At 39.5% G+C, this 18,653-nt stretch overlaps 1 protein-coding gene across 1 annotated transcript; it reads right to left on the bottom strand.

Annotated features, from left to right (window-relative positions):
- Positions 1 to 850: 850 nt before the first annotated feature.
- galnt17 (polypeptide N-acetylgalactosaminyltransferase 17) lies at positions 851 to 17,134 on the bottom strand. Its single transcript, XM_043259654.1, has 12 exons — positions 16,400 to 17,134; positions 14,813 to 15,095; positions 14,544 to 14,727; positions 13,651 to 13,817; positions 12,435 to 12,609; positions 10,329 to 10,526; positions 9,393 to 9,510; positions 9,041 to 9,226; positions 8,824 to 8,961; positions 3,286 to 3,381; positions 2,684 to 2,845; positions 851 to 2,585 (listed from the first exon to the last, which is right to left on the bottom strand). Exons 1-12 carry the CDS (start codon positions 16,400 to 16,402, stop codon positions 2,448 to 2,450), a joined length of 1,848 nt encoding a protein of 615 aa, XP_043115589.1. The 5' UTR covers positions 16,403 to 17,134; the 3' UTR covers positions 851 to 2,447.
- Between the last annotated feature and the right edge of the window lie 1,519 nt (positions 17,135 to 18,653).

The raw sequence follows: 18,653 nt of genomic DNA, 5'->3' as shown, positions 1-18,653 counted from the left end.
TACCACACTTATTCAGAGTCACTCATCAGCCATGCCTCTAAGCTTTGAGGATGAATCACTAAGTTAATGAGCCAGTAATGAATCATGATGATCAATATCAACGGTGATGAACTATGGGGGCGTATCGTCTATTTAAATTATTTACTCTTGTACTATGAACTACAAAGTCATTATGTGTGTTCGAGAGCAATGAACCGCTACAATTTGCTACTCACTGCTTCACGGCTTACCATAAAATGAAGCAAGCCTCCTATAAAATGTGAAAGCCTCTGCAACAAAGAAAATCCATAAGGCCTATACGGCGGAGCTGCCAATACAGCTGCCAGAGTTGTTTAATATGGAAAGATGAAAAAGAATATTTGGCCTAATTCTAGCTATAAATGCATAATAAACAGCGGTTGAATATTTAACAGCCCTCAAACATGTGGTGCGGCTCACATGACTGGGAGTTGTCAGTCACACAGAGCCTGAAGCATCACAGCAGGAGAGGTTTGGCTCAGTGGTAGGAGGCGCTCAGAGGGTCGATTAGTATGCACAGTTGATGTCCTTTTAAGTTAGAACAGCCTTACCATCGCTGAAGGAAGGATTGTTGTGTGAGAAAGCTCAGCTGGTGCTTTTTGACATGTCAGATCAGCCTCTTGGTAGCCCATCAGCCTCCTGTCACAGGAACATTGTAGTCTTTGCCACTAATCTATAAATGACAACCTAAAATGCTTCGTGGAGCGTTACATGCTTTGATCTTTAGATACGCTGCTTTGTAGTTGCAGACGGTTCCTCAGGTAAAGTAAAAAGTGAGGTACTTAAATAGGGCATTTAAATTCTTTTATAGATGTAGGACACCGAGCACTACAACAGTTCACCATTTTATTCAAATCAGTCCTAGTCAAAATGGAAGACGGTATGGGTGCAACAACATCTGAGGAAACTGTATTTAAATGTACAGTTTATGACTCACGTAACGCGTCCTTATGTAACTCGGTCGACAGTCCCTGACGATTATTTTTTCCCATATTCCCATCGCCTACATACTGGCCTTGTTGCTTTAGAGTGTGGTTCAAAGTAACAGTATGACTACTACAGGATCCATTCAACAGCAGATAGAGCTCAGTTACCATAGTTACTGTTAAACTGCGCACATATCATAATGTCATTCTCGTGAGGGGCTACTGTCGAAAAAAAAAAGAAGCAATAAATAACATATTTCCAGAGCAGACATCTTATTTAAACAAAAGACGCGCTGGGATCCGTAACTGCTGACAGTAAAAAACCTAACACAAGAGAATGGACGAAGAAATACAGTACAACTCAATATTGCTAAACATTATGTCTAAATAAAGCTGTCATGAACTCGTTTTTCCAGGATGTTAAGTAAATTTGCACGTATATAATTTAAGAATAGACTTACAGGATAGGTTCACTTCTAGAATAACATTTTTCTCATAATTTACTCACCCGCCAGTAATTCAAGATTATCATGCATTTCTGTCTTCAGTTGCAAAGAAATTAAGGTTTTTAGGAGAAAACATTCCAGACTTTTCTCCATGTAGTGGACTTCGATGGTGCACAACAGGTGAGTTGAATGCAGTTAAATTACACCAAGGAATAAGGGTATTATCTTACGAAATAATTTGTAATTTTCCAAAAAAAAAAAAAAAATTCGTTTAGAAGCATGTGTGTGTTTTTGTGTGTGCCATTGTGCATTGTTTTATCATAATGTGCGGATAATATATTGTTTTAAGGATATGACAGTTCATTTCCCTAGATAAGACCCTTATTCCTTGCCTGGGATCATGCAGAATTCTGCAAAGCTGCATTCAAACTGCTATTTGGACATTCAACCCATTGGCAACCACTGAAGTCCCCTATATGGAGAAAAATCCTTAAAAAGACATGCACATCTTGGATCATATGACAGTGAGTGAATTATTATGAAATTTTTATTCTGAATGTGAACTGATACTTTAAATTACACACTGTTATACAGAGTATCTGCAATACAGCAGTTGATCATCTACAACGTTTAACTGCCATTTTGATTTCAGCACTCAAGACTTGGTTGCTGTCATGGTTGAAACTCAAATGTTGCACACCTAACTTCAACATAGTTTATGTGCTTCAGAATATTTAATTACAGCGAGGTTACTGGAGGAGCTATCGATGTTCTTTACAGTTCTTGCAACTTACGAAATCCAGTGTTCCTCAGAGAGCCGTCATTTTTGAAAGGATGTCTAGAGGTTTTCCAGAAGATGGAAATCTGAGGAAGCTACTGTATGCAGTGGTTCTTTCAATGTCAGTTTTTTTGTACTGTGGAATGTAATAAGACCAAAAACCCAAAACACGCAAACATGATCGGCACCCCTTGATTTCCACAAAACTGGCTCCATTTTCTAAAGTTCAATGAAGGCCATAGAGATTCCCAACTTTCTAAGTTTGCTAACTCACTGCCCTCAGTCCTGCTTCATCAAATTCTTGATGTTCCACTTCTGGCCAGTGCAGGAACGCAGGATCAGAGCGTAGCCGAAGTAGACATTAGCCGGCACTACCTCAAGACAGCGTCCTGTAGCTCGGTTGATGATTGCTTCATTCTTCAGGGATCAAAAATAATAAAAAAATCCTTTTAGTGATCAAAGGCAAAAGGACATTTTTTTACAAAGTGCTCTATATAAAAAAATAACCCATTCACCTGTGCAAAGTGCCATGTTTTCTGGCGTACGCTGGAGACTTTCTCACAATTCAGGAGCTGTGGGTAGCTGCTGATTTTATCGTCCACCACACACCGCGTATCTTCGCCAGTGCTTCCCAGAGGACCCAGGAAAAGATAACCCTCCTTAGTGTAGCGACCCAGCTACAAAATAGACCACAGAGGGGATAATGTGAATTTATTTAATTCAGTGATTTGGTAACTGGGTCACTGAGTCATTCAGGGGCATTTTGGCACCCTGAGCTGATGATGTTTGCCAGATAGTTTTTGGCAGTTCCATAATGACTATTAATTTATTATAATTATTAGCTGGGTCAAGCTCCAGTGCAGATATGCAAACTGGTCAAGACTAGATCTGGATGTTATGGTCTCCAAGCTAAAATTATAACTAGAAAATATAATTTCGTATTTCACAGCATTTTGTAATTTCATTGCTTAGTTGCTACTGATGAACAGAATGCAGAGAACTATGTCATGAAGAGACTCCCTCTAGACGTAACCTATTTCCAGCGTGCAGAGTGAGTAAAGGTTTAGTAGAGGTCAGGTCTGTGGAGATGTATAGCTGTGAGGAGTTGTGGCTCTACCTGAGGGCCCCAACCATGGCAGGGGTGCAGAGTTGCTGTGTGGTTTTCCTTTATGCCCTGGTCTACACACAGATGGGTCACATTGGTATTGCGTATCTAGAACACAGTAAAAAGATGTAAGATGACCTGCTTTTTGTTGATTAAAAAGCTATTATCTTGCTGTGAAGCTTGTTTTGATCAAATTAAGACCTAAATAACGATGCAGTGCCTTCTTAAAGCGATGGTTCGCACAAAAATTTGAATTCTGTCATCGTTTAATCGCCCTCATACCTTTCACACTCATACCGGCCATCCCTTTATTTGTATATTATGAAAAAACAACTTGCCCCTTTAAAAAAGGTTGCGCAGAAACCATGTGAAATTTAATCTTGTGCGTATGTGTGATCCATAGAATGAACATAAGCACAGAAATGTACATTAGCTTCTCTTTCAGGTGTAAAAGCTATGAATTGGCAATGATCTTGAACTTGTGCCCAACTGGTTGGTTTCAGCTCTCTGCTTTGTAAACGACTTCTAATTAATGCCATTAACATGTAAGAGATCACCAGTCATCCTCCAAATCTTTTCATTTAGAACAGCAAGCCACAAGAACAGATTACATTTCCAACGGCAATACTCCGAAACGTATGTCTGCTCAGACCCTTATGTGACACTTCATGTCAATGGCAATTTTTACAAATATGGGTGTAGATTTTAGCATATACACATTCTAAGATCAATATAAATATAAAGACTCTCAGACTTTATAAATGAGACCCCATAGGTTTTGGTGTCACAAAGATCACTAATATGAGATCACTGAATGACAGTGAATGTTTCTAAAAAAAAAAGGGTATGGTTGGGGTCAGTTTGTAAACACTTAGGGTACAAATGGTGAAGTTGTACCCTCAATGGGTCAAGTTTAAGGTACAAATATGTTTCCAACTGTCAGAGGGTGCGTGTTTGGACCATTTAATCCCCAAACAAACGTACAATCACTTGTGTGACAACAGGAGTAAGACAAAGTGTATGAAATGGTCCCTCAAAATAAATTAAACATAGTGTTACGTCCCTAGGATATATATTTTTTTTCCTTTAATTTTTCCTTAAGTTTTAAGTTCCTTTGTTACTCCCACTGTCTTCTCAGTACACCCCTCTGCCAAACCTCCATTGATTAATGTGGAAAGCATGTTTACCCTGCATACTGTGCACTTGTCTAAAAGTGAGACGCCATCTAAATTTGGTTCGTATGTCTGTGAACAGTAGTGAAAAGCTTGTGTCTTGATCCAAACCATCTGATTGGAGACTGTAAGACTTGGAAACAGAAAAGACTAGCTTCTAAGACCAAAAGTGTAGCACTAGTACAGACTCAGTGTCAAGTGAGCTCTCTAAGTGATGAGAGTTACCAGCCTTTTTTGTTTAAAGACGCAGCTTCTCAATCTTCCGATTCCATTTTTAAATCAGTAAGGATCTTGTGTGACACAGGGTCAGCCCAGTCCTTTATATCAGCAAATGTTTTGCCCTTTTCAACTGACTTGTTTACCGGTACCAACGTTTTAATTTGAGGGATTAATATGCACTTTGTGAATGTACCACTAACTTAGCTGTGCTGTAACAACCAGAGTTACCTATTGAGGGGGTTGATCTGATTTTGGGGAATGACCTAGCAGGTGGCACAGTCTTTCCTAGGCCAATTGTATCATGCAAACCTAGCACTACATATGGACCTGATTTAGCAGAGAATTAGCCATCTACCTTTCTTGCTTGTGCAGTCACCCATGCCCAGTCAAAGAAATTTGAGGAGGTGGTGGATCTCTCAAACTCCTTTTTGGTTAATAATCCTGACTCTGTAGAGTGTGTTCTGTCTGTAACTCCTGACCCTGACTTTGCTATAACCTTTGGGAAGCTAAGCTCTGAAGCCCTACTGGTGGCAGGTAGAGAACACTTGTCTGCAGCTCAGACCCTTCCCTAGCCAAGTGTATATTGGCTGCAGACAGGCCTAGAGAAACAACTAATTCAGGGGTGGTTTACTTCTGGCAACGTGGATTGTTAATGCGTAGATGTAAGCCCCAACAAGAGGATTTAGGCTGGCAGGAAGTGCTCCAGATTGTCTTACCTGCTGGGTATCAGCAACAAGTCTTAAAACTTGCTCATGAAAATGCTTTGTCTGGTCATGTAGGTATAATAAAAACCTACCATCGCATTACTAGGTACTTTTTCTGGCCTGGTCTTAAGACAGCAGTTTCCAGATTCTGTAAGTCATTCCATGTATGTCAGACAGCTGGGAAACCCAATCAGAAAATTTCTCCTGCTCCCCTGTGCCCAAGCTGTCTGTGACCCGTTTGAACGCTTGATTGTTGACTGTGTTGGACCACTGCCTGAAGCCAAATCAGGGCACCAATATATTTTGACCATCATGCGTGCTGCAACTCGCTTCCCTGAGGCAATTCCAATACGCTCTCTGAAATCTAAAGTTGTTGTAAAAGAGCTGCTTAAATTCTGCACCACTTTTGGATTGCCAAGAAGTAATTCAGAGTGACCACTTTAAGTGTCAAACTTTACTTCCAAAGTTTTCAAGCAGGCTCTTGAAACTGGGAAAGAGTGGGTTGAGGGACTTCCTTTCCTGATGTTTGCAATCAGTGCAAGAATCCCTTGGCTTTAGCCCCTCTGAATTTGTGTTTGGCCATACAGTTTGTGGACCTCTAAATTTGTTAAGTGAACTGTTGCTGGATAAACGTTCCAAACCTATTCCTGACAATGTTTATGTCACTTCTATCCATGAGAGGTTGCACAAAGCCCAAAGTCTTGCCAAACTTCATCTAGCCACTGCTCAGACTAAAATGAAGGCATGTTTTGATAATAGGTCGAAAGAAAAAGACTTTTGCCCTGGTGATCTTGTGTTAGTTCTACTTCCAATCCCCGGTTCAATATCACAAGCAAAATTCTCTGGTCCTTACCTGGTTGAAAAGAAGCTAAACAACACCACCTTTCGTATTGCCACTCCTGACAGGAAATGTAAAAGTCGTCTGTGTCATGTAAACAGACTTAAGGCCTATGTACACAGAGCTCAGACTGTAGAGAGTGCAGATCCATCTGAGGTTTCCCAACTGCTTCCCTCTGTTTCTACTGTGGCAATAGTAGCAAACTACTCTTTAGAGGATGATGGCTTGGTGAACAAGGATGTTCCTGTTTCCACCACTTGACTAAAGAATTCTGCAATCCTGGAAAACCTTCCACAGTTCCTTTCACATCGGACTGTTACATAATCTAAGGACTTAAATAAATTAATGTGTTCCTACCCTATTTACTGATGTGCCAGGTAGAACCACTGTGTGTATTCATGATATTGATGTTGGTAATGCTGCCCCCATAAAGCAACATCCTTATAGAGTTACTCCTCAGAAACGTGCCATCATGCAGACTGAAGTTTAGTATATGTTGCAGCATGGTATTGCAGCCAGAGTTCATGGAGTTCCCCCTGCTTGCTTGTCCCAAAGTCTGATAACATCTTTCGTTTTTCACAGATTATAGGAAAGGTCAACAGCGTAACAAAATCTGACTCTTAGACTCTTTGAAAAGGTTTTCAAATGGCTGGCTGCAGCTTCTAAACCTTGCCAAATGCCAGTTTGCAAAATGAGTTGTCTCATACCTGGGAAAGCAGGTAGGCCATGGAATGGTTATCTCAGCCATCCTCAAGTTCCCTGTGCCTTGTAACAAATGTGAACTGAGACGCTTCCTAGGTATGACTGGATATTACAGAGGTTTTTGTCCCAATTTCTCTACCATTGTCTCTCCACTCACAAACCAAAGATTTTTATGGACCAATGACTGCCAATTTGCATTTGAAGCTGCCAAAGATCTGCTCTGCCATGCACCTGTCCTGTCTGTTCCAAATTTCAAGTTGCCTTACAAACTCCAAGTGGATGCAAGTGCTGTAGGAGCTGGAGCTGTCCTATTACAGGAGGATGAGTACTATATTGAACATCCTGTTTCGTACTTTTCCAAAAAGTTCTCAGAGGTACAAAAGAACTATAGTGTGATCGAAAAGGAAGCTCTAGCATTGTTACTTGCTTTTCAGCATTTTGAAGTATATCTGGGGAGTAATCCCAATCTTATCATTGTGTACACTGACCATAACCATTTAATGTTCCTTTCTCGAATGTCAGGTTCAAACCAGTGACTATTACGGTGGTCTCTTGCTGTACAAGAGTATAACCTGGATATCCGTCAAAAGAAGGAAAATGTTATGGCCGATGCTCTCTAAGGAACATAAAATTGTTTATTTGTTGTTCCTTAAATGCTGTTCACTAGAACAGTGAGTGTTGAAAGTGTTGACTACAAACCTTGGTTGGTATTTTTGGTGGTGGGAGTGTTACGTCCCTAGGATGTATACATATATTTGTTGAGTTGCCAGCCCCTGGGCGTGGCTTTGTGACCTGTGCATGTGCTCTCTCACTCTGTTTGCTTGGTAATTGTCCACAGGTGATCCTCATCAAGGAAGTGTGCTACAGACGGTTCTGCTATAAAAGAGCAGGATGACGTTTGTTTGGGGGTTCACTTCTCCCCTGCTCCAGGCTTGCATTCTGATTGTATCTTCATAGTTGTTAGTGATGTGAGGTTAAACCTGTAGTATGAGTTATTCAGTGAGTAGCCTTGTGATTTGCTACTAATAACTCGTTAGCCAGCTGAGTGAGCTGATTGTTTAATGTCATCTACTTTAATACTTTTCTTTTTGTTAGCGATATAAGAAAGGTATTGTAATTTAGCTTGTTTAATGATAAATGGGAAGCTGTAGGGGAAGGGTGCTGTTTAATTTTTTAACTTACCGTTGATGGTTAGTGAGGGAGTGGAGGAAAGCTTTTGTTGTTTATTTATTTTATTTTATCTGGTTAGGTTAAAATAAAAGAACCCCAGCTAGTTAGATGCTGTTTTGTTTATTTTGGCCTGGTCCTCCCCTGAAGATTTTTTTTTGTTGCATCCATACTTTTGTTTTGCAGATAAACTGTTTAAGTCTTCTTTTTCCCTAAAATGTTGTAATTTCATTTCTGGGGCAGAGGACTGGAGTGATCTGTACATGGTTTTCTTTAATTTTTCTTTTCTTTTCTTTGTTACTGCCACTCCCAACTGGAATGGAAACGGGAATGGGAACGTAACAATAGCAGGATAATAATTTTATTTAATTTAATTCAAAATGATTTTAACATTGGTTGATGCCACTATTATATCATTGTTTCCAAAAGACAAAGTCACAAAAAAGTCACACTGACCACTCACATGACACTCTTTTATGGTTATTTTTGTCCTTATTAACTTTAATTGTATGGACCAGTGCAGTGAGGACCTACAAAATATATTTTTTTGTTTAATGGAAGAAAGTCAGTCGTGTTTGGAAGGACATGAGTGAGTAAATGGTTGATCAGGGACCCTGTGTCACTTTTAAACCAAGCAGCTTTCTGTTGGTCAACATTGCAAATTCATGTAACCAAACTGAAGCCATTGTGAACTCAGAGAAATGTGCCAAATGTGACCGCACCTTTATTTATATGATGTGGTACTCACCTCTCCATAAAAGACAGTGTTGTTGTATCTCCTCATCTCTGGATAAATATTGTCGAGGTACCACTCAAAGTTTTTGCACTGGAGTCTTTTCCTGAGTGCTAATCTCTGGGATATGTCTCCATAGTCAATACCATGGTTCTGTATGGACAAAGAAAAAGAATGTACAAAGTTTTATTTTATTTATTGTTATAGTACTGCAAATATGTCGAGTGCTTACCTTCATCGGAAGGTTCCATGCCAAATAGACATTTGATTTGTATTGGTCCATCCAGACTTCTGCCACTCGAAGTGCATTGCGCCTCGTGTGAAAGGCTATGTTACTGTGGTAGGGCTTTTTTGTTCTTGCAATATGAGCTACTCTGGAACAAGGCAGAACTTCCATGCTTCCCCCACACAGCCAAACCTGGGATTTAAAAATATGAACATACACCTATCAAACTTCAGTTCTGGCATAATTTTTGAAGAAAAAAGCTAAAATTCTTTTCAAATGAAGGCCCTGTGCACTAAGCGTAGGGAGGCTAAGTTATGAATGCTCTACTTTAGCGGAGGGATGTGGGTGGCATACTAACCCTGATTCCCAGCTCTATATTTTCGCCTCCATACACGTCCATCCCTGCGTCCAGTAGGCCCAACTCCCCAAAGTATTCCCGGTTTACCACAAAAGAGCAGCCTATCATTGCAGGCGTCCTAAAAGTACACATTTTATACTTATTTTCAGTGCTGTTTCTTCTCTAATATACTGAATAATTGATGAAGAAATCATTAATGTCAATGTTGAAAAAAATAAGTATAAATAATTGAAAATAATGTAATATATTCCGAATAGTGGCGGTATAAAAGTATATTTTAACTGATAAAATATATTTTATGTTAAAAGTACTTTGCACTATATTGAAACCACTTTACATTAAGTTTCTTCAATACCTTTTTTTATAACTGTGGGATATGAATAGTGCATTATTGAACACCGGTGCCAAAGAAACACTTTGTGAAACAATTGCTGTGCTAGAATATCATGGCGAGTTGTTTAGCAACAGAAAACCATTCTCAAACCAAACAATGCCAACATCATTAAATATTAATGCACTTTGTACAGTCACAAACTTTCAGTGCACTCTCTTTAGTTTCAGACTTTGAGCCAAACACTTAAAAATACTCCTGTGTATTTCCTTCTATACCTTTTTGTATGTTTCAGAGGATTTAAGTGCACAGCTGGACAAGCACGTCCTGCTTTAAGGAGGATGCAGTTTCTATGTGTGCTTTACTTGTCCTATCCTTTCTTATATTTTTTGTTATATTGTCCTTACTACCTCTCTAGGCTTTCGACGTGTCGAAAATATCTTAATTTGTGCTCCAAAGAAAAACATGGTATGTCTTACGAGTTTGGAACGCCATGAGGGTTAGTAATTAATGACAATTTTCATTTTTGAGTGAACATCACAAAAGCCCATGAAAATGAGGAAACCCAAGGCTGTCTTCGCAATGAAAGTCCAATAAGATCCTACCTGATAGGTGCAGAAGTGTCTCCTTCATCCCACCACTGTTTCGGTGGGCTGATATACATACACCAGAGCTCCCAGTTATAACCATGGCCTGAGTTCTCATAGCGTTCCAGCTCAAACGTCTCGTCTTTAATGTTATCTATGGAGGGCAGTATGATCCTCTTGTGGTTCTCCTTGATTCTAGACAGAACTGGTTCAGCCCTGACAAGGGGATGTAGAGGTTAGATCATTATAAGCAAAAGCTGTATTGCACAGTGTTAATAACACTTCTTCAGCTCTGCTGTGGAGCTAAATCTAATCCTGGCTTGCAAATGTGTTGGCTGGTTTCTCACCTCACATCAGCCAATTAGACGGACCTACAGAGGAAACATAAACTAAAACTCTGTTTACACGTGGTATTCATAACTGTTTGGTTTGCTCGTGAAGACACTAAATACATCTGTGAATAGGCTCCACTATGAAAGGGCTGGTTTCCTATTGTAGACATTTATGTGGACAAATGCATTCATGGGCTTCTTTTGAGAAAGCACACCAAAAAGCGATTCCACATTTGTTCAGCTGTGCCAGAACACATTGATTACAATTAGGTTGTAAGCAGCGAAATGGCTCCATTTAATTCAATTGTATTTGTGTATCGCATTTGGCGCATCATTGAAAATTATATAAAGCAGAGGTGCCCAAATCCTGTTCCTGGAGATCTACCATTGTGGAAAGTTCGGCTCCAACTCTGATCAAATTCAACACAAATTAACCAGCCAATCAAAATATTCAGCAGCACTTTATAAATACAGGCAGGTGTATTGGAGCAAATCTGGAACAGAAGTCTGCTTGTAGGCAGATGTCCAGGAACAGGATTGGACTCCCCTGATATAGTCTTCAAGCTGTCACAGAAGACGCGTTTAAAGTGCGTGTTAAGTTAGTTAAGATCTGTGTCCAAAATCACCCCCATACCCTTAAATATGCACTATTTGAGGGGACATCCACTTATAGTGGTATCCTAAACCATATTGGTATCTATCAAGTTCACACATTCAATTCCATAATGCACTGCAATAACAAGAGTACACTCAAAAGCTAAAGAATGCAATAATGCAATATTAGGGTTATGCCAAATGAATTCCTGCTTCTCGCCAATAGATGGCGCCTGCAGCTGAATCATCCATTCATCCATCCATTCAATGTGGGCTATACATGGGTTTTACTCTTAGTTTAAGTTTGCTAAGATTCAATTAAACAGCAAGGACAAACTATGCAAAAGTGGCAGCCCTTCCAGTGCATTTAGCGTACAGATTTGTTCATTTGTTTTCATTCCCTCCCTCATCTTAACTATATTAGTGGACTAATGCAAGGAATAGTGATTGAGCTGTAAAAAGTAGGTGTAAAAAGTAATGCACCTTGGCTAACCACGTGTGACCAAATCACTAAAAATGTATCTTAATATACCAGGTGTCAACAGGGCCAAAACCACATGGGACAGCGTTCCTTGTAACACTAATCTTAGATGTTTTCAAACCTCTTTTATATGAGTTCGAATCATACTAGGCTGGTCTGTTTTTTTTTACATTTTATACTTTTCCAAAAAAAAGGTTTTGGGTTAAAATTCATTAACATATTTGACAGAAACACAGATTTTCTATGGTTTTTCTTTCTTATTTTGACTTTGTAAACACTTTATCACTGGCACAGTGATACACCGTGTTGAAAAAAAATATGCTGGTTATATATGTGAGAATGGCAGCTGATTTGAGCTGATTTAAGTTGGTCCTTAGCTATGCTGGTCCCAAGCAACTATCACCGGCTTAGGACCAGCACATAACCAGCTCAAACCAGCAGCCATGCTTCAAAACATCTAAAATATGTTGGGGTTTTTCAGTAGATGAAGGCATGAAATCACATATTTAGAGACCCACCACTCACCATCCAATCATCAGAGTCACAAGAGACATATTTGAGACATATGTTACTACAGCTTGTAAACAGCTGTCTGTGTTGGCTGAGCATCTCAGTTTAGATCACCCAGGATGGATGTTAATACCACGTGTAAACAAGGCCTAAGAAGTCGAGGTGTGAGTTAGACCATCAGTAAAACCAGCAGCATAATGTTCTCACCATGCAGGCGTGAACTCAACATGGGCATCAAAGAAGCCAGTCACCTCCCCAGTGGCCACTTTCCAGCCTTCGATGCGAGCCCGGATGAGACCCTCTCTCTTCTGATTGCGCACTATTTTGATAAGACCCGGGTAGCGCTTGTTGACATACTCCTCCAGTGGCCCTTTCAGTTGTACTGTCATGCATAAACACACACACACACACACATAAACGTTAAAGAGGGAGAAATCTCGTTTCATGGTGCTTGAGTGCTCGTCGCTGTGTTTAAACCAGACCAGAGGGAATGTGTCTCCTACGCCAAAACTCTTCCGTGCCTTTGATCTGTGCTACGGGGATCCACACCATCCCCCTGGAAAACACGTTCTTGGAAAGTGTTCCCGATCCCCACGTTAAACACTGTCATCTGCATTTCGAGTGACAAACCGTGAATCACTGACATTATGAGGACAGAGATGGGTGTGCTGTTCGCCTGCCCCCTCATTTCAGCAAATGCAGGCTTTTCCCCCTGCGCTGATGGACAGTTGGCCCTCCGCCACCGGCTCATGCCAACAATGTGATGGAAATTGAACTGTCTCTCTGGGAAGGCCTGAGCACACACTTTGATACAATAGACAAGCATGGCCATGCGCAACGTGAGCAAAGAGTGCTTGGCAAACTACTCTAGGTTATCAGTGTTGACACTCGTGCTCGAATGCAACACAATGGATTAAACCCTGTCAGAATGGTTTATGAAACTAGATTTTTGCATTTTCTATTTGCTCTTTAGTTTCTAAGGTATTCTGAATGGTGTTTAGTGCAGTTGGTGCAGTTGCTGGGGGATTTAGGTGAGTATCTAGTAGTTTCTTAGTGGTACAAGACAAAAGAATAGTATGTTTGAGTCCTGTTGGAAAGATCTTAATTATGAGTTTGATGCATAGCAACCACAACAATGTCATAATTATGATTGGGAAACTTGGGCTTTTCTTGGAGTGAGAAAACACAGTGGATGCAATTGATCTGTTGGGTATGAAATGACTATTTTTCACTATTTGTGCATTGCTATCTTGGTCCGATTCATTTGAACACACCTGACAACACAATTATGACTTCCCAACTGGTAAATACAATTTTGCAGGAGGAATTCTTTTTTATATCACATTATTGTTCATTTTTACAATAACCACTAAATATGATTTTGTACCATGTAATTTAGAGATATAATTCTCTTGTTTCTCACCGTCATCGCTGTTGTCATCCACTAAGATGATTTCCTTTAGGAGATGAGCTGGTGTGTGGTTGACAGCTGAATGGACTGAACGCAGTATGACAGACAACGCCTCATTTACGAAGATGAAAATGATGGAGATCTGTGGCAGGTCACGGGGATATAAGGCCTTTTTGCATCTATAAAAACACAGATACTTGAATAAACAGAAGATTTAGTTATCTTTGAAACAAATCACCTCTTTGGATCTTTGGTACACAAGGCTGTGAAACCTTTCACTGAGACACTTCTCACGATTACAGAACCTTGGGCCTCATTTATGAAATGCAGAAACCTTCCTAAATTTGATCTTATGATCATTTCTCAGACATGAGTACATGCAATTCATAGAATAAATGTACGAACAGAAGAAACGCGCGTACGCCTCTCTTTCAGATGTAAAGTCTATGAATGGCAAATGATCTTGAACTTATACACAAATAAATAGTTTGTCTCTGCTTGTAAACGACTCCTAATTAATGTCATTAACATCTAAAACATCACGAATCATCAGAGTTTAGACCATGCAAGAACAGCGTCGATTTTCAGAAACCTGCAATACTTCGACAATAAAAAGTGTGTGTGTCTGCTTAGACCCTGACGTGACGCTGAACATTTTTCCACATCAAAGAATCTTATGAATGAGTTCACAGGTCTCAAAAATAAAGCTTATATATAGAACCTTGCTTAACTGTGCTTAGAAACTGCAACTTTCCTTTCTTGGTAAAAGAAAAACCTTCTACTCAAATGGTTCTAGAGATTCTAGCTAAACTATGCCGTACCATTTCTAGTCAGTTAACTCAAGAGCAAAAGCTATAGGTCTTTGTATAGCTATTTTTCAGGGTAAAATAAAAAAAGACACTCACTTGCTGGGTCGATAATCTGGAATAGATCTATCGAGAGAGATTTTGTCGCTCAGAAATGCATTGTAGCCATATTTCTCCCTCAGGTATTTGGCCTCCTTTTCTTCCTCTGGTGTAAGTGTTGCTGGTAGACCTCCTCTACCTCGGCCTCCAAAACCTTCAATGAGCCCAAGAGACTTGGACAAACCTATTGAACACAAATTATGGCTTTCTTGTTTTGTAAAAGGGCATTTTGTGAATAGCAGTTCTTTTCACGATAATGAAGAAGTTACCATTCAGTTGTCTGTACACTACATCCTCCAGTGACCCCAGTCTCTTTAAGAGCACATCATGAGTGATGCTGATCTCCTGAACAGATCCATTCAGATGCGTCTGTCCTCTCACATCAGCAGCCACCGCCTGTTGACCAACAGCTTTGGTTGTGCGTAAATTGCACTTGCCCCAAAAAGTGATGAAGCCAGCCATCGTAAACACATTCAGCACCAGTAAGATTTTCCATCTTCTCATCACAAAGGCCATAAATGATTTTGGTGTTCGGAATCCAGCGAATCGCATCTTAAAAACAAAAGCAAATGTGTGATATATACTGTACTGATGGAAACCGCAAACTGTCCGTTTTATTGATAGACATAGTAATAAAGACAAGCAAACAGGGGAGGGGACTAGGAAGGGAACATGACCTGGGCAGGACTTAAACCCAAGTCTTGCATGAGGTACGACAGCTCTATATGTCAAAAAACTCACGCTTCCAATATTTAGATACCATTTAATAGCAGTTTATTAGGTAAACTTAAAAAAAACATTTTGCTTTCATGTGTAGGCTAAATAAAACGGAAAATAACATCTTCTATTATTCTGACAGAGTATTTAATTATTTTCATTACATGCACTTGACTGTGATCGCACCATTCAGCGACCAAATAAATATAAATTAACGCTGTAAAACAGACCACAATATATCATATCCTATATGCCTGGACTACTTTCGAGTGTCTAGTATCACTCCGCCTCTCTCTCTCTCTCTCTCTCTCTCTCTCTCTCTCTCTCTCGTCATAAAAAAGGTCAAAAGGCTTTATCTTTCGACTAATGGTTAAAAATGTTTTTACATTGGCATTAAGATCAAAAGGTAAAAGTACAAGTGTCTATGTAAAAGTATTAGATACTTTTACAGTGAACAAAAACTTCTGTTAACTAGTAGATGCTTTAGGGTCCCCACAGAACTACAAATAAGACACAAGAAGATCGATGAGAGAGAATTTAAGTTCAGGAATTGTCTGAATGACTACTCTATACAGGCTTCATTCATAACAATATATAAATTCGTATTTAAACAGCCCGTATTAACCTATAGCCGAAATATTCTCGCTTAATTACTAGTTTTCTACGTGGGCTATTTTCTTTGCGCCTTAACGCAAGCGACAAAACATTTGAACAATTTCTATTGAACGTGTATTTATTTATTGAAGCAGGACGTAGCAAGCTGGATGTGCAAAATAAACCCTTTCAGGATGACAGTGACCGACTGACCGTGCAATGTACTGTTTTTCATTTATAATTCTCCACTTACTTTTATGTTTCTGTATTCATAACCTCTCATTTAACATCATTTCTGCTATTTATCCGGCAAAATCCATTCACGAGCCCATTCGTATCACCCTAATATGTTAAAGGCAGGCAGCTCACTAGGTTTTGAGACACAACAGGCTTCTGAAAATAAGACACAGCCTACATTGTATGAATCTCCAATAACCAACTGGCTATTGTAACTGACAACTTGAATCACACTGCGTTTATTATGCTTGTTATCCCCTTGATATAGCTTAGTTTATTTAAAAAAAAAAATGATTATAACCACTTACCATTTTGAATGGGTAAAATGCATCTTGAATATAGAGTCCTCCTGCGCGCTTTCATCCGTATTCACATGTTCTTATAAATAAAATCCACATGGGGAATTTATTTACATACTTCAAAGAGTCACAGCAAAGGGTCCGAAACTGCAGTCATTCATCACAAGACATCTGTCAGTCAAATCTACGAGGTCTTCGCCGACAAACACGGCTGTTCTTTGCTAGAAATAATGTCAGAAGGAGTCAGACTTAACGTGCGCGTTTGCCCAGGATGAGCAGAAGTATGTGAGATCCCTCCACTTGAGCTACGAGACCCCGCGGACGCAGCATCATCTCCAGCCGGATTCATCCACAGCAAGCGCAGCCTTCATTAGAAACGCTGTTTCATATCCCGCTGCTGTGTGACGCTCGTCGGTGATCCGCGCCGATCCACGGGCATCCCGCATCTCGCGCCATCCACGCTGTTTTCTGCAGTTAATGTGCCCCGTTAAACCGTTTTGTCCACATAATGCTGGATAGCGCCTCGGCTGAGGCTGACGGAAAACACGGAGTGGATGCAGCATGTGGAGCAGATGTGTGGGATTAAAGAGCTGCTCACGCGCGCGCCACTTAACTCTATTCACCTACGTGGACGACGCCAAAACGTCACATGCACGGAAAGAAGACCGAATTTCTACTTGCACTAAGTGCGCCGTTACTTTCCCTTAGTGTATGTAGCAATGGATTATATTTACACTGAATGAAAGTAGCCTGACAGTTTTTTTCTTAGCCATATAGTGTTTACACTAAGTGCAAATAGTGATCGATTCTATTTACACTGCTCGGTTTAGTTATTTGTAAATGGTTATTTCATCATTTAAATCTTGGCAAAGCAGCTTTTTGTAGTTTTGTACGTTGTTTAAGGGTTGGCAGGTCCTCTGAGACATCTGCATCATCTCTTCTTAGGTATACACACACACACACACACACACACATATATATATATATATATATATATATATATATATATATATATATATATATATATATTCAACAACGGAAGTAGAAGGTTATGAGATACATTATGTGAATGTTTGGATAAAGAGATATGTCTGTAGTCTAAATAGAAACCTTGAACCTTTTGGAACCAAATACAAAAAAGCTCTACCTTCTTTGGTGGACATCCTAGCCTTCTATGGAACTAATTGTGAATTCACAGCTTTTTATTTTAAGGTAAAAAGAAAACATCAGACCTTTGAACCTTTAAACCTTTGTCCCAGTAGGGTGAATTTATTTTTGGCAAAATGTCCCAAACCTCAGAAACAATCGAATGCTTTTTCACTATCTGAAAAAAGGGAAAAGGTCTTACTGTTTCAAAAACCTGCTCTCATGTTTGATTTGGAACTCGCGTGTGAAAATGTTGACACAAATTCAGATGCAATTTCACTGCCTGAAAAAACGTGTGGTGAAATGCATGGAAACAACTTTAACATTGCGTTTCATCTAGAAATTTCAAATCAACTATCATACAACAAGTAAATGTCAACAAGAAAATGTATCACTGGAGCATTGCTGCCTGTCAGAATAGTAATGCCGATAGATATTGGCATCATTCCTGACCTCTGGTTGTTGTATTGATAAAATCTTACCAGCTGGCGTACAATAATGTACACAAATCCCTGATTTCCACAGAAACATGTATTCCTCATCACTGCCCTTCACCCTCATTGTTTCTATCCTCCTTGGTCCTCAACAACTTCTTTACTCCCTGATTTTCTGATGCTCTCCTATCAATATCATCAATACATTCTGAAAGGAGTACAGATTTGTCTGTTCGCCTTCCAATGTACAATAATGAACCTAAAATATGTGGATAAAGGCTATTATACTGCCTGCAAATTCTGTTCAAAAGTGCCAGCTGCACAAAATATGCATCCCGACTTTATCAGTTACGATGCTCAGATTTTTAGTTATTGTTTATTTTCAAGTATAATATGCTTTAAGAAAAAAAAATGTATTGCTTTAAATCTGAATTCATTGCTTCTGGAATTTTTCTAGAATACAGTGAATATGAAAGGGAATTTGTGACCTCTGACCTCCAAATGCATATAATATTGTGTGTGTTTCAACCGGAAATTGTGTATTTCTGATCTCATTTGCACTTCACATCAAATTTGACATCAATGGCTGTAGAATTATGTGATGTAGAAATATGATAAATATGAATAAAATTGAGAGTTGCGAGGTTGAGTAAATAATGATCAGTATTGCAAAACTATCTATT

The sequence above is a fragment of the Puntigrus tetrazona genome, chromosome 15 (genome assembly GCF_018831695.1).
Source record: "Puntigrus tetrazona isolate hp1 chromosome 15, ASM1883169v1, whole genome shotgun sequence".
NCBI lineage: Eukaryota > Metazoa > Chordata > Actinopteri > Cypriniformes > Cyprinidae > Puntigrus > Puntigrus tetrazona.
The sequence above is the reverse complement of the archived record's forward strand: the minus strand, read 5'-3'. Positions and strand labels throughout refer to the sequence as shown.

Coding starts and splice junctions, on each gene's coding strand:
- galnt17 (XM_043259654.1), bottom strand. Junction 9,227..9,392: donor ATATAGAGCTGGGAATCAGG/GTTAGTATGCCA, acceptor TTTAAATCCCAG/GTTTGGCTGTGTGGGGGAAG. Junction 2,586..2,683: donor AAACATGGCACTTTGCACAG/GTGAATGGGTTA, acceptor TGATCCCTGAAG/AATGAAGCAATCATCAACCG.